General features: G+C 46.8%; 1 protein-coding gene and 1 long non-coding RNA gene across 3 annotated transcripts; one reads left to right on the top strand and one right to left on the bottom strand.

The window, feature by feature from the left end:
- Positions 1 to 629: 629 nt before the first annotated feature.
- LOC143819463 (C-X-C motif chemokine 11-like) lies at positions 630 to 12689 on the top strand. Of its 2 annotated transcripts, XM_077301142.1 has the most exons (5): positions 630 to 648; positions 7444 to 7691; positions 8819 to 8945; positions 10734 to 10806; positions 11557 to 12689. In XM_077301142.1, exons 2-5 carry the CDS (start codon positions 7622 to 7624, stop codon positions 11578 to 11580), a joined length of 294 nt encoding a protein of 97 aa, XP_077157257.1. In that variant the 5' UTR covers positions 630 to 648; positions 7444 to 7621; the 3' UTR covers positions 11581 to 12689. The 2 variants fall into 2 exon arrangements, with proteins under 2 accessions (XP_077157257.1, XP_077157258.1); XM_077301143.1 differs by lacking the exon at positions 630 to 648 and having other exon boundaries at positions 7397 to 7691.
- A 1056-nt stretch (positions 12690 to 13745) lies between these two features.
- Positions 13746 to 14054, bottom strand: LOC143819464 (uncharacterized). The gene is made up of 2 exons (XR_013224981.1): positions 13923 to 14054; positions 13746 to 13884 (listed from the first exon to the last, which is right to left on the bottom strand). It is a non-coding gene; the product is annotated as an uncharacterized LOC143819464 (long non-coding RNA).
- Between the last annotated feature and the right edge of the window lie 1664 nt (positions 14055 to 15718).

Below are 15718 nucleotides of genomic sequence, written 5' to 3'. Positions count from 1 at the left end.
TCATTGCAATGTATACAATCTAATATGGATAACAGCAGCATTAATTTCTCATGATTTCTGTCACCCGCAATTTTTAACCCTCTTTGGAAATTAAAAAAACAAAACTGTGTACAACTGAGTAGAACTATATATCTCTGAGGAAGACCAGTCTCTTAGGAAGACCAAATCAGAGTCCAGGGGCACCTTTAAGACCAACAAAGATTTATTCAGGGCGTGAGCTTTCGAGTGCAAGCCCTCTTCCTCGGACTACGAACTCCTTACATGACAGGGGGAATATATTGAAACACATTTGGCCTGAACTCGTCCCAGAAGATATTAAGATATTCTTTTATGGTTTTCAAACTCTTTGAGCTCCGATGATAAATCATTTATATGTTTCTATATATGGTTTTATCCCTAACCTTTGTGGTCCTGACCTGTTTTCCAGGCTGGGTTTTTGTTTCCATTTATGCTGTTTGTTCTCTTATTGTTGGCCCCGAACCATAACTGAAAGTAGAACCTGCACTGGAGAAAATCCCCCGTCTGGGGAAGGGCCAGGTTCTGATAACAGCATCAGTCACAGAAGGTGGAGGCTGCTGGTGAAGCCCCAGCTGACAGGCGCGTTTTACGCTTTACGTTTCCAGGGATCTGCAGCTGATCCAGAGTCAGGTCAGTTTATCCTGCCAGGGGCCTCCTACGCCGGACAGGCGTTGAGGACTCTGCTGCATTTGAAAATTGCAAATTGCTGCATTTGTGTTATTTAGTGGGAATTTTGGAGAAGTTGGAGCAAACGGGCTACACGCGGCATGTTTCCCCGGTCGGAAGTCAGCCGCCCAGCCGGATTATATCATGACTTTTCTCCCACGAGGGGTGGGGGTGATGACAGCTGGAAGGGGGAGATTTTGATAAGAAAGAGAAATGGCTCTCGGGACAGGAAACTCACTTGGAACGTGAGGTTCTGGTCCCAAATGCCATTCCTCACCATTGTTCTCAGAAAACATTAATCCGACGTTTCCGTTGAAATCCTGGAATGTCAGCTTTCCAGCCACCCCCACCACCCCCAGCTGCTGGGGGCAGATGGGGGGCAGAGCTGAAGAAGAAGAGTCGGTTTGTATACCCTAATTTAGGGATCACCCAGTCCACAGGTGGGGCCTGGGGATCCAGATGACAGAGAACAATTCCCCTGGAGAGCATGGCTGCTTCAAAGGGATGATTCCATAGCATGATATTCTATAGCTTTATATAATCCCATAGCATTATATGCCATTAAGGCCCCTCCCCGCCCCACATCTTGCCTACTCCCAGCTCCACCCCCAAAATCTCCAGGTATTTGCCGCCCCAGAGATGGCAACCTATGAAGGAGTTTCAAAGCAGCTTATATTCACTGTCATGTCTCCTCACAACAAATACCCTGTGAGGAAGGGAGGCTGAGAGAGCTCTGTGAGAACTGGGTCACCCAGCTGGTTGCGCGTGGAGGAGGAGTGGGGAATCAAACCTGGTTCTCCAGAGCAGAGACCGCAGCTTTTTAGCCACGACACCAACTTGGCTCTGGGTTGCCAGATCCGGAACTCCTGGAGTTTTGAGAATGGAGTCTGGAGAAGAAGAAGAAGAAGAGTTGGTACTTATATGCCACTTTTCTCTACCCAAAGGAGTCTCAAAGCGTCTTACAGTCGCCTTCCCTTTCCTCTCCCCACAACAGACACCCTATGAGGGAGGTGAGGCTGAGAGAGCGCTGATATCACTGCTCGGTCAGAACAGCTTTATCAGCGCCGTGCATGTGGGGAGTGCAGAATCACCAGATTAGAAGTCCGCACTCCTAACCACTACACCAAACCAGAGATAGAAACCTCAGCAGGGGTACAATACCACAAAGTCAGCCTCAAAAGCTTCCTTTTCCTCCAAGGGAACTGATCTCTGTATTCTGGAGATGAGCAGTAATTCTGGAAGCTCCCCAGGTCCCACCAGGAGGCTGGCATCCCACATGAATAGTCGCCATTGTCTGGAATTCCCCATTCCCTTTCGTTTTCCCTGTGGGCTTGCACTGCCATGCTACAGTGTGGGTCAGCGGGTAAAGGGAAAAATCCCCACCAGCCTCCACTGAACAGTTCCCTCTTTGAACTGGGGGTCCAAGAGGTCCCGTTCCTTTCTGGTTCAAAGGAGAAGGCCCACAGCATGTCTTGAGTCACACGTGGGGGCGGGGGTGGGTGGGGGAACCCCAGATGGAAACACCTCTGTATTTGCATGGTTGGCACGTTAGTTCTTTGCACAAAGTGTGATTAAAATGTGCGATTTGCTCCTGGAGGATGTAGTGACAGCCGCAGAAATAAGCAGCTTTCAAAGAGGATGAGGTAGATTCATGGAGGGTGAATCAAGCAATGGCTACTAGACCCAGTGACTCAGGGGAACCTCTATGCTCAGAGGCACCCAGCCTCTGCCCAGAGCCGGGTGGCAACATCAGGGGAAGGCCTCAGCCTCTGTGCTCTTAGCCATCCAGAGGAACAGGGCAGCAGCTGGGTGAGACAGGATGCTGGACTAGATGGACCTTCACTGGTCTGATCCAGCAGGGCTCTTCTGATGTTCAGGTGTCTGCCCTGGCGTTGACCCTCCAGAGGAACTGGTTGGTCTTCCTTTCTCTTTTGGACTTGCCTATCTGCTCCTGATCTCTATCACCACCCTGTTTTCATGTGCCATCTTACTGTCACCCCAGGTGGGGCATAAAAATGTCTTAGAATTCCAGCTCACCTCCAGGCGACAGAGTGGTTGATTTGGAGGGTGGGCTGCATAGCATTATACCCAGCAGAGGTCTCTCTGCATCCCAAGCGCCTCCTTCCCCAGGCTTTAGCCCCCACCCCAAATCGCCAGGTCTTTACCAACCTGGACTTGCCAGCAGGGGCATCTCTGGCATCACTACTTTCAGGAGATTTGCAGTTCTAGAGATTGGCTTCAATCTAGTGTCGGCAGGTCCCCCTTGGCCACCAGAGAAGAAAGGGGGAGCACGGTGGCCATGTCCAGGTTGAGAATCTGCTGGAGATTTAGGGATGGCACCTGGAAAGGCCAGGGACCCGCACGGAGTACAATGCCATGGAGTCCACCCTCCGAAGCAACCATTTTCTCCCAGGGAAATGATCTCTGTAGCATGGAGAGGAGCTGTAATTCCGGGTGACCCCCAGGCCTCACCTGGAGGCTGGCATCCCTAATTCGATGGCTTTAGAAGAATGCAATGACTTAGAAGCCCATCCCAAATAAATGAGTAGCGGCTTCTAATCTGGCAAGCTGAGTTTGATTCCTCGATCCTCCACAGGCAGACAGCTGGGTCACCGTGGGCTAGTCACAGCCCTGATATTTCTGTTCTCATACAGCAGTTCTACCTGAGCTCTCTCAACCTCACCTACCTCCCAGGATGACTGTTGTGGGGAGAGGAAGGGAAGGCGATTGGAAGCCACTTTTGAGACTCCTTTGGGCAGTGAAAAGTGGGGTATAAAAAAGAACTTTTCTTCCAAACCAAAGTGCCGCTGTTATTTCAACATCCAGTTCCCTGGACTGAGCCACTAGGAGACTGTGAACATCACGGTAATGCCATCTGATGGTTATTGGGGGGATTATGTAAAGGCCTGCGAAATTTCACAGTCTTGGAAACTTCAGATGCACAGATTGCAAAAGGAGGGAACAGGACATCCGTGCCTTTCGGAAGTGTGTAGAAGGTCACATGTGGTCAGAATAAGCTCAGCCCTGCAACCAGGGTGGCAAGTCTAACCACAAGAGGAACCAAATCAGAACCAGGCGAAGAAGCTTGCCAAAGGATATTCCCAATGGGGAAGGCCTCACAAACCTTTTCTCTTTCGTTTCATCCTCACCCCAACCCTAAAAGCAAGTGGTTCACCCTTGAGCTTCATGGCTCCATAAGAATTTATTTAATGTCAGGATTTATGCTCCACACGTCCACTGCTCCCAGAGCAGTTCGCAACACATTTTAAAACTTATACCCCGCTGAGGTCGCTCCTCTCCTCAGGCCCCATTCACCGCAGGCATCACCCTCCCCTCAAACCTCCAGGAATTCCCTAGCCTGGAGTTGGTAACCTTACATTGTCCTTTGAACCTTTCAGAATCAAGGCCAGTGGGCAGAAACCCGGCTTGCTCTTTTCTGTACCCAACCGAATGTCTAAATAGGGACTTTTGGCTTTTTATAATAAATGAACTCTAAATATCCTGAAAGAAGAACAGAAACTCAAAAGGGGGATCCCTGCCGAAGGCCTTTGCCGGCCAGGCGGCCGTCATTATGATAGCGGCAGCAAGCCCGCTACCTCATAATTACTTCAGCTTTCAAAGTCTGAGATCTTCCGGTGTAGCGATTTACAGCCCTGAACTCCGTGGGCGGTCTATAGTTCCTCCTTCCCTACTCTACCACATAAAGATATTGTGGGACACAAAAATGGGGTAACCTCAGTGCAGTGCTGCAGTTGGAGGGTTGGATTCGGATCTGGGAAACCCAGGTTCGAATCCCACCTTCGCGCCAGGGAGGTTGGCCAGGTGATCTCGGGCCAGGGCCACACTCTTAGCCTGACCTACCTCGCAGGGCAGTTGTGGGGGTCAAACGGAGGCGAGGGGCTCCTTTGGTGGAGAAAGAAAGGTTGGATATAAATAAACTAAAATCTAAATAAATAAGGTGTGTATAGTGGTCTGGCCTGGACAGCCCAGGTTCTTGTCAGATCTGAGAAGCTAAGCAGAGTCAGCCCTGGCGAGGCTGGCCAGCCTCCAGGTGGGACCTGGAGATCCTCTGGAATGACAGCTCATCTCCAGACTACAGAGGTCAGTTCCCCTGGAGAGATTTTATTTTCCTGGGCTCCAAGATCACTGCAGATGGGGACTGCAGCAAAGAAATTAAAAGACGCTTGCTCCTGGGGAGGAAAGCTATGGCAAATCTAGACAGCATCCTAAAAAGCAGAGACATCACCCTGCCAACAAAAGTGTGTTTAGTCAAGGCTATGGTATTCCCAGTTGTAATGTATGGCTGCAAAAGTTGGACCATAAGGAAGGCCGAGCGTCAAAGAATTGAGGCTTTTGAACTCTGGTGCTGGAGAAGACTCTTGAGAGTCCCTTGGACTGCAAGGCGAACAAACCGGTCAGTCCTAGAGGAGATCAGCCCTGACTGCTCCTTAGAAGGCCAGATCCTGAAGATGAAACTCAAATACTTTGGCCACCTCATGAGAAGGAAGGACTCCCTGGAGAAGAGCCTAATGCTGGGAGCGATCGAGGGCAAAAGAAGAAGGGGACGACAGAGAATGAGGTGGCTGGATGGAGTCCCTGAAGCAGTCGGTGCAAACTTAAATGGACTCCGGGGAATGGTAGAGGACAGGAAGGCCTGGAGGATCATTGTCCATGGGGTCGCGATGGGTCGGACACGACTTTGCACCTAACAACAACAACGAAAGGAAAGGAAGGGAAGGGAAGGGAAGGGAAGGGAAGGGAAGGGAAGGGAAGGGAAGGGAAGGGAAGGGAAGGGAAGGGAAGGGAAGGGAAGGGAAGGGAAAGGATGGGAAAGGAAAGGAAAGGAAAGGAAAGGAAAGGAAAGGAAAGGAAAGGAAAGGAAAGGAAAGGAAAGGAAAGGAAGGGAAGGGAAGGGAAGGGAAGGGAAAGGATGGGAAAGGAAAGGAAAGGAAAGGAAAGGAAGGGAAGGGAAGGGAAGGGAAGGGAAGGGAAAGGAAAGGAAGGGAAGGGAAGGGAAGGGAAGGGAAGGGAAGGGATGGGAAGGGAAGGGAAAGGAAAGGAAAGGAAAGGAAAGGAAAGGAAAGGAAAGGAAAGGAAAGGAAAGGAAAGGAAAGGAAAGGAAAGGAAAGGAGGGAGGTGAAGATTGCTGGTGTGTTGGGAATGCTTGTTGGGCATGGGCAAAATTTCATTTGCCAGACAGATCATGCCCCTTGATCCCTTAGGTGGTTTTGCAAGGAGAAGTGATGAGACATGTCAAAACTAGACTTCATTGCAGAAGCGGAGGCCAATCTGAGAAAAAGAGCAGGAAGCCTGTGGCCGTACAAAAGTCAGGCCGTGAGAAAATCCCGAGGTGCCTTCACTTTCAAAATGAGCCAATGGCAGCTGAAAAGCAAGCTGAGAGGTGGTGTGGTGTAGTGGTCAAAGCATGGCCTCTGGATCTGGGGGACTGGGTTCGATTCCTCGCTCCCCCGCATGCAGCCAACTGGGTGATCAGGTGGTAAAAAGTGAGGTACACAAATCAGCTCTCCTTCTAAAAAAAGAGGGAAATGGCTGCTTTTAATAATTGGACTGCATAGTATACAGCTTCCTGCACATGCATGAGTTCAAATCTCCAGGTATTTCTGACCCCAGAGCTGGCAACCCTAGAAGTGGCCGGTGGGGTCGCACCTGCTGACCCAAGGCATATTTGAGGGTCGTGTTTACATGGAGTTTACAGGTGTATCTAGGGCTACCGTTTGCACTGTCTATTTTTAAAAAAAATGTAATAGAAGTTTTTAAAACATAAAAGATCAATAATAGAAAAAAGAGAGAGAGAAGAATAAGAAGAAATATGTTAAAATAGGCTTCTGATTTTATCTTCCATGAATATATCCCACGTTACTTATCAATCATGCTATAATTATTATATAAAATAAATTAAGAAAGCCAGCGTGGTGTTGTGGTTAAGAGTGACAGCTTCTAATCTGGTGAGCTGGGTTAGATTCCCTGCTCCTCCACATGCAACCAGCTAGGTGACCTTGGTCCAGTCTCAGTCCTGTTAGATCTGATCTCACAGAGCCTCACCTCCCTCCCAGGGGGTCTATTGTGAGGGGAGGAAAGGGAAGGCGACTGTAAGCCACTTTGAGACTGCTTCGGGTAGGGAAAAGCGGCATATAAGAACCAACTCTTCTTCTTCAGTAATATCTGGGCTCTCTCAGCCTCACCTTCCAGTCACCTTTCCTCTCCCCACAACAGACCCCCTGTGAGAGTGGTGAGGCTGAGAGAGCCCTGAGATTACTGAAGAAGAAGAAGAAGAGTTGGTTCTTATATGCCCCTTTTCTCTACTTGAAGGAGTCTCAAAGTGGCTTACATTTGCCTTCCCTTTTCTCTCCCCACCACAGACACCCTGTGAGGGAGATGAGGCTGAGAGAGCTCTGAGAGAACTGGGACTGGCCCAAGGTCACCCAGTTGTCTGCACATGGAGGAGGAACGGGAATCAAACTTCATTCTCCAGATTAGAGGCCGCTGCTTTTAACCACGACACCAAGCTGGGTCTCTTATCTCCAGTGGAAGCCGTAGCAGAGAAACGGAAAAAAAATAAATTGGCTCTTGAATGTGTTTGGTCAAACAGAGTCAGCTTGTGTCTTCCCCCACTTTTCCATCCCTTGTCCTCGATGCTTAACCTCACTGGAACACAGAATGAGAAGGAATTATGAGGAATACTCTGTGTTTTAGGGACTGTATGGAATGTTTTTAAACAACGCTGTTCCGTCAAACTAGGCAGGGAAAGGAGTAATGCTTCCCTTGAAATGAAAGTGAATCAAACTGGAAATTCCCCAAGAAGCAGTCGTGGGTGAAGTGAGCCAATAAATACCAAGTCACAGAACAGCCTCTCTGCTCCCTGCTTTTCCTCCTCCAACAACAAACTGGAAGCCGGAGATCCTTCGCCGAAGCCAAAATGAGCAAGCAAGCCGTTACTGCGACTCTCACGGTAGCCGTCCTTCTTCTGGGTGCCGTTACTGTCCAAGGTAACACCATCTGGTTATCTTTTAAAGAAGCTTATTTTACGAGCTCCATGTCCGAAATAATTACTACATATTGTTGGGAGAGCCCACATTTCATGATTCTTATGTCGCCAGCGAGGTCTCATTGTAATGCTGCATAATTATCTGAGTGCAGGTAGCTTATTGCATGGGTAGTCAACCTGTGGTCCTCCAGATGTTCATGGACTACAGTTCCCACGAGCCCCTGCCAGCATTTGCTGGCAGGGGTTCATGGGAATTGTAATCCATGGACATCTGGAGGACCACAGGTTGACTACCCCTGGTTATTGGACCACTGTTGAAGATGCTCTGAGTTGAAACATGTTTGGCTATAGTCATCCCATTGTCATTTTAATATACATTTGCCACCCAACCTTTAGTTTCCTGACTTGTTTTCTCGGGTTGGGTTTTTGTTCCCTTTTTGTTTTTCATCTGGCCCCTGTGGGAGACAGGATGCTGGACTAGATGGACCTTTGGTCTGATCCAGCAGGGCTCTTCCGATGTTCTTATGAAGGCCTCGGCCTCTCTGCCCTGTTGTTGGCCTTCCAGAGGAACTGGTTGGCCACTGTGTGAGACAGGAGGCTGGACTAGATGGACCACTGGCCTGATCCAGCAGGGCTCTTCTGATGTTCTTAAGATGGCCTCAGCTTCTCTGCCATGTTGCTGGCCCTCCAGAGGAACTGGTTGGCCCCTGTGTGAGACAGGAGGCTGGACTAGATGGACCCCTGGTCTGATCCAGCAGGGCTCTTCTGATGTTCTTACGAAGGCCTTGGTCTCCATGCCCTGTTGTTGGTCCTCCAGAGGAACTGGTCGGCCCCAATGTGAGACAGGATGCTGGACTAGATGGACCTCTGGTCCAGCCAGACTCTTGTGATGTTCTTACATAAATAAATCAGATACTTTCATTACAATCTGCCTTTCTTGCTGAAACACAAGGTGGATCTACAGCAGGGCAAACGCTTTTAAAATAATAACAAGCTCTGTTTTAAGATGAGTAAATGCAAGACAATTCATACTGGGAGGGGGTGGGGGGTTTCAACTAGGAAAAAAGCATCCACCTGCGATTCCACCACTTTCCCAGGTGTGGCTCCTTAATGTACTTTTTCTTGCAGGATTGCCAACCTCTAGGAGAGGGCGCTGCCTCTGTCGAGAAACAGCCATACCCTCCATCCACATTTCCCGCGTTGCCGAAGTACAATACCACCGGCCGAGCGCCAGCTGTGATCGGGAGGAACTGATGTAAGCAGCCGGGGCACATTATTGTGGCTTTTACGTTTCAATGCTCCTGCTGCAGCAGCTCCATCTGGGCCAATTCTGCACATGTTGGAAAATGCACTTTAAAAGCGGATTTTCCTGTTTCCGCACAGGAAAATGTAAAAGCACATTGAAAGTGCATTATCCAATGTGTGCGGAATAAGCCCAGGTCTCTCCTTCCTGCTGCTAGCCTCCTCTCTCCCCCATTCTAGCTGCATCTTTCTCTTGCACCTCTTTGCGTTTCTGTCCTGTTTTGACTTGACAACTGTAGAATTGCCAAGAGCCAAAAGAACATCTGTTGCTGCTGACATTGGCCTTGCTTTTTTGAGGGAGGACAAGTTAGGGGGCTCCCATAACAGGAAAGGGTGTGTGTGCTCATTAGGACCTCTCCCATGCCTTTTACCTTCTCAGGTGCACCAAAGAAAGTGTGAAGCAGTGCTGGGTTGAAAAAGTGACCCCTTTACTGAAGAGCCAATGGGATATACTTTACCCATGTAATTGAAATTAATACTGATAAATTAATATTAACACCATAATTGTAACCACAGAAGAAGAAACAGAAAGCAGGATTGTATACCTGGGACCCTGCTCTGGTTGCAAAAACATTTAAATGACCCAGGACTGCCTTTAATGAATTTCAAGTAGATACCACTTTTTGCCTGTTGGTTTTGTCGCTTCTGGGTTGATCCCTGACAAGCCTGAATCTCTGGTGAAGCTAGCACTGAATACTAGAATCCACCTCTTCCTAAAATCAGAAAGCCACCGCATAGATAACAAGAAACAAAGAATCACTGTGAATAATGGCTTCTGTGTTTTGTAATGAATAACATTTACGGGACCTTTGGCCATACACATTAGCTGGAGGAACGATAAGGCTATTGCGACAGCTGAGATCACCCCTGAAACCTAAATTAAGGACAAGCAAGCAAAAGTCTTAACCGTATGACGCTGCAGAAATCTTCTGTGATAAACTATAGATAAATGAGTAATCTGTAGACAAGCAGACGATGCACATCTAGGTTTAAGTCCGTTTCGTAGCTGATGTTCCTCAGAGGCTATCTGAACTGGCCATATGTAATGTAATGTATTATGAAAGACAGTAGCCATTGGTGTTTGTCATTCTCTCGGGCTGTGTTCTGCTAGTTTTTGCTCCTGATGTTTCGCCTGCAGGACCATTTATGCACTGTAGGTTTCATGCCAGGCTGCAGGCTGGAGTTTTAGTCAAGGCAGGTTGCCCCACCTCTTCCTGCACCCACACAGGGGAGCATTTGGCCTGGTGCACCTCATCCGGCCAGGATTTGTGCTCCTGCACGGGAGCTGGGGCAGTGAAATTCCTAGTGCATAAACGGTCCAGGCAAAACATCAGGAGAGAAACTACCAGAACACAGCCCCACAACCAAAGAAATCGTCGGCAAAGGATGGGAGTGCTCTTTGGGAGCTCCCTTGCCCGAAATGTGTCCGGTGCGCTCTAGTTACCCAGACGTGACGTTGGAGGCATCAGGGAAAGTTATATGGTAAAAAATCAGCCTCAGACCATAGAGTTTTGTCTCAAACTGAGAGCGTCACCCCCCAACCCTGGTGAGGCAATGGGAGACATCAGCACCCTTTCTCCTGCAGCCATATCTTCTAGCCAGATGCTTTCAAATCAGTAATATTCTCCTGTTCAGAGATCACCAACAACTTACACGAATTCTTAAAACTTGAGTACTCGCAGTAGTTGTACAGAGTAATCCTGCTTCCACTTATGCAGACTTTTTTCTTTTTACCTTACAGAGTCACATTGAAAGCCAATGGGAAAAAGAAATGCTTAAGTGTTATCTTTGAACAAGGCAGGAGAATAAAAGAGGTGAGAAATTTTATTAAGGCTGGTATGAGATGCCCTCAGCTGGGTGGGAGGTTGGATCTCCTCAACCTCTGAGCCTCAAGCTTCGATGTCCTGCAGTTGGCCCTCCAGAGGAACTGGTTGGCCACTGAGTGAGACAGGATACTGGACTAGGTGGACCCCTGGTCTGACCCAGCAGGGCTCTTCTGATGTTCTTATGAAGACCTTGGCCTTTCTGCCCTGTTGTTGGCCCTCCAGAGGAACTGGTTGGCCACTGAGTGAGACAGGATACTGGACTAGGTGGACCCCTGGTCTGACCCAGCAGGGCTCTTCTGATGTTCATATGAAGGCCTTGGCCTCTCTGCCCTGTTGTTGGCCCTCCAGAGGAACTGGTTGGCCACTGAGTGAGACAGGATGCCAGACTAGATGGACCCCTGGTCTGACCCAGCAGGGCTCTTCTGATGTTCATATGAAGGCCTTGGCCTCTCTGCCCTGTTGTTGGCCCTCCAGAGGAACTGGTTGGCCACTGAGTGAGACAGGATGCCAGACTAGATGGACCCCTGGTCTGACCCAGCAGGGCTCTTCTGATGTTCATATGAAGGCCTCAGCCTCTATGCCTCTTGTTGGCCCTCCAGAGGAACTGGTTGGCCACTGGATGCTGGACTACATGGACCGCTGGTCTTATGTTCTTATCCTCACTCACTAAAAACTAACACAGCACAGCTGCAGGAAACCAATCACAAACCAGTTTGTTATTTTTCGCTTTCCCAACAGGCGATTATGAAGAAAAAGAAATGAAGCTCGCCTGACAAGAGAAAGAAGACTCTGGAGGAAAATCTACATTTCCCAGCCAACGCCACGATGTTTTTCAACACAGGAGAGAACATTTGGCAAATGATATATATATGATGCCATCATGGGCAGCTAAGAAAGTGTCGACCAGAACAGATTGTGTGTTTGTGTGTGTGCTGAGAAGCTGAATAATAGCAGCACCTCTTTATTCCGTGTTTTGACTGAAGTCACCTAGGCTTTACAACCACGGGGAAGATCTGTACAAACATATCAGGGTTCTAAACCAAGATTTCCAGGCAGGATTTCTGAAATAACGGTGTATTGGTGCGGGGAAAGTGTGCAACATTGCTCATGTTTTGATGTTGCTTTTGTTTGTGCTACTACAAAGCAGTGCATATCCAATAGATTAAATAAAACAAACAGAAATGTTCAATTTTAAAAATGCATGGTTGTGGAGGTGAGCGATGTGTCCCTCGTCATCAGTGACAGCTCTGGCACTAACCATGGGGACTTGTGATAGTTTCGTGAAGCAATAGCTGATATAGAAACTGAGGTCTAATCTAAGGTGACCAGATCTTAACATTGGTAAAGCAGGACACCATTGACCGGGGGGGGGGGGTGGATCTTGATTAAAATTTGGTCTATATGTAGCAACAAAAATTTTCATTTTTTGCTGAAACACAAGGGGGATCTACAGCAGGGCAATTTTTTTTCAAAAAGTACAATTTGCCATATGCCCCTAGATGTCCCTCCAAAAGTGGAACAATCTGGTCATCTTATCTTTACTAAATTTCCCATTGAGGAACTCTCAATAATCTTGTTGGGAACCCTGAAAATAAGATTCAAATCCCTCTGGTCTGCTTGTGTAACTGTCTTATATGGTTCAGGACCGATGTATCCAAATGACTGCTGACCACTGATCTTCAGAGGCCTCACTTCCTGTGTCCCCCCCTTCTGAGATTAGGCCAGGGCCAACTCAGGGAGGCCATCTCAGTGGTGGCCCCAAAGCTCTGGAACCCTCTGCCCAGGGAGATTCACTTGTCCTCTTTTGCTGCTGTGAAGAATATTTGTTTCGTTCGGCCCCTCCATCCTCTCCAAAGTTTTAATGGATGTTTTTTTTTTAAATCTTGTGTACTTTTAAATTCTGGTTTTGATGTGTTTTTAATGATGGGGTTGGTTGGTTTCAGTAGCTTTTACGATGAGGTTTTAATTTATATGTTTCACTATGTTGGCCACCTTGGTGGTCTTATGAAGGTTAGAAAGGTGGGGTAAAAATCTTGTTAACCAATAAACAAGGCTATAATTACATGCAATTTTGGTTAGTACATTCAATAATTCAGCCAAAGCCTTTTCCTGTTTGGTTGGTTTTTGGCTAGCTCTCCCAAGCTAGCCAGAGACTTATTAAATATTTTTAAAAGAACAAAGAATATGACTATTAACTAAAGAGGCTACTGCATGAACTGACTGTTCGTTGGCAAAGAGGGTGAATGAATAAAGGAAGAGAATTTCCTCCTTTTGTTCCTTTTTCCCTGTTGGAGATAAAGAACTTGTTTAACAGAGCAAGAATGAGATGAGAAAGGAAATCAATTTCGCCATGTGTACATCTTCTAAAACCTTGATAGCCCCATGGAAGACCTGACCTTGGGACTGGGGTTGCCAATTCTGACTTGGGAAATTCCTGGAGATTTCAGGAGATTCTCCAGACGGCATTCCCCAAACTGCACGTTCCATGATTTCAGTTGGACAATTGTCTCCTCAGTGTTTCTGTGGCATAACACTTGGGTGTTGTAACTGTTGATAAAGAAGGGCATTCAAAATTTAAAAGTTCAAAGACAGAATTCTGGATAAAAAGACTGTTTTAACAAATAATCTTCATCAGGCTGCAATTCTCGTTGCCAGCTTTCTTCTTCAAACAAAGTATTTCAAGCATTGCTAGCAACTAGAAATGTAACAACACCAAGAACAAATATAACAACACCAAGAACCAAGCTGTGAACCTTGGGGATTTTTGTGATTTTTGCATCGCATTACGTCTTGAATTGTGGTCAATGAGATTTTAGCTTTATTTAATGGGTATTTTATTAGGGGATTTTAAGTCTGTACTCTATACTGTATTTTGTGTTCTGACCACCCTGAGCCTCCGGGGAGGGGCGGGATATAAATAAAATAAAATAACTGGTACTAAACTGCTTCCATTTTTAATTACAAGTGCATTTGAATTTTGGTCTGAATGACCGTAAAATAAAGGTTGATTGATTGAACAACTGGTACTATACTGCCAAAATATTTTTATCTTAGTGGGATTCAAGCCTTGAACTTTATAATATGAACAATGTATTATAATAAACCACTAAAATAATTCTATCTTTGCCCAGATTCTTGTATAGCATGCTTATTTGATGGTGAAAACCAACTGTTTCCTTCATAAATGGGCCCAATATTCTCTGGTCAAAGAATTTAGAATGCTGTTCTAATGCCAAACCAACCCACAAACAAATGGGGGGAGGGCGGTTATATAAAACCGGGTTTCTCGGTCTGTGCAAAAGAGAAGAGAGTTAAAAAAACTTGTGTTTAAGTTGTGTGAGAATGAAAAACAGTTCTAGAGTCTGATTTCAGGGATCAAAAGCAGTTCTGGGACCGGATCATGGCCCTTGGTCCTCCTTGCCGTCTGTCCAACTTGTACATTTGTAAATAAACTTTTCTCTTTTTTCGTAATATGTCTCCAGTGTTCTCTACACCAAAGGAAACAGAACTTTTCTCAATAACAATTCCAGAAGGAACTAGATTTGATTCTGGGATCGTGCTGTTGGCCAGATCTGTCCTCTACAACCACAGGGATGCAAATTCCATTGGGGAAGGAGGGACAGGGGAGAATGTCCCCTCCCCTCTTTTTATTAAAAAAGTTTGAGAAAGTTTTTCAAAATTCACTTATCACATTGCAACAAAAATATAAGGACAGCAGCCGAAAATGGTAGGGGCAAAAAATCCAGAAAAGTGGGTTTCCATCAGCTACTTCAGCCATGGCCTCCTCAAGCCAGAAATCTCGTCAAGACTTTGTCAAACTAGCTGGCGTTTGCAGTATCCAAAATCAGAAAAATTGCCACAGGCCAGATCTTACAAACAGGAGAGGACAAATAAGCTGAATGAAAGCTAGACTTAGGTGGCTGGCCATGTTGGTCTGAAGCAGCAGAACAAAGTTTTGAGTCCAGGGGCACCTTTAAAACCAATGGAGTTTTATTCATGTGTGCATTTTTGTCTGAAGAAGTGCACTTGTACACACCCATGCTGCTTCTAGTGTTTAACGCACGTGGTGTTTAATTCTGAGTGTTCATATTAATCCAGTCCCCCCTACACACACGGACACATGATTCATTTCAATGGATAGTTTAGACCAGGGGTAGTCAAACAGCAGCCCTCCAGATGTCCATGGACTACAATTCCCATGAGCCCCTGCCAGCATTAGCTGGCAGTGGCTCATTGGAATTGTAGTCCATGGACATCTGGAGGGCCGCAGTTTGACTATCCTTGGTTTAGACAAATGAGTTTAGACAAATTCACAAATGGGGGGTTGAACAACCTGCAGCTACAGTAGCTATGTGGAGTTTCCGGAGAGAGTGAGACAGTTTACCTTTAAATACCAGATCCTGAGATAAATGCCAGGTGAAAACAGTTATAAGAACACAAGGAAAGCCCTGCTGGATCAGACAGAGAGTCCATCTAATCCAGCATCCTATCTCACACAAATTTTAAAGCTTTTCTTACTTTTGAAAAGCTCAGGTTTTAACAATGGCAAAACAAAGGCCCGACCCACCTGCAAACTGCCAATGAGTTGGTATGCAGAAGAGAAAAATACACCCAAGGGGAAAACAGGGAGAAAGCGAAGGAAAAGACGAGGGTTTAAAGGCCTATTGTTTACCTGCTCAAGTGTAAATCCATTTCTTCCAAGCAGGATTAAGCTGTGTGTGACTGTGACTATAGCAATAAGCAAGAAAATGGGCATATGTGCTAGACAGGGTAACCCCCATGCAAATAGGGTTGCCACCTCTGTTTGGGAAATTCCTGGAGATTTGGAGACTGTGAAGTTTGGAGACCTCCATGGGTAATAAGGCCACAGAGTATACCCTCCAAAACAGCCCTTTTCTCC

Source organism: Paroedura picta, chromosome 10 (genome assembly GCF_049243985.1).
Source record: "Paroedura picta isolate Pp20150507F chromosome 10, Ppicta_v3.0, whole genome shotgun sequence".
NCBI lineage: Eukaryota > Metazoa > Chordata > Lepidosauria > Squamata > Gekkonidae > Paroedura > Paroedura picta.
This window is presented reverse-complemented; position numbering and strand designations above follow the sequence as displayed.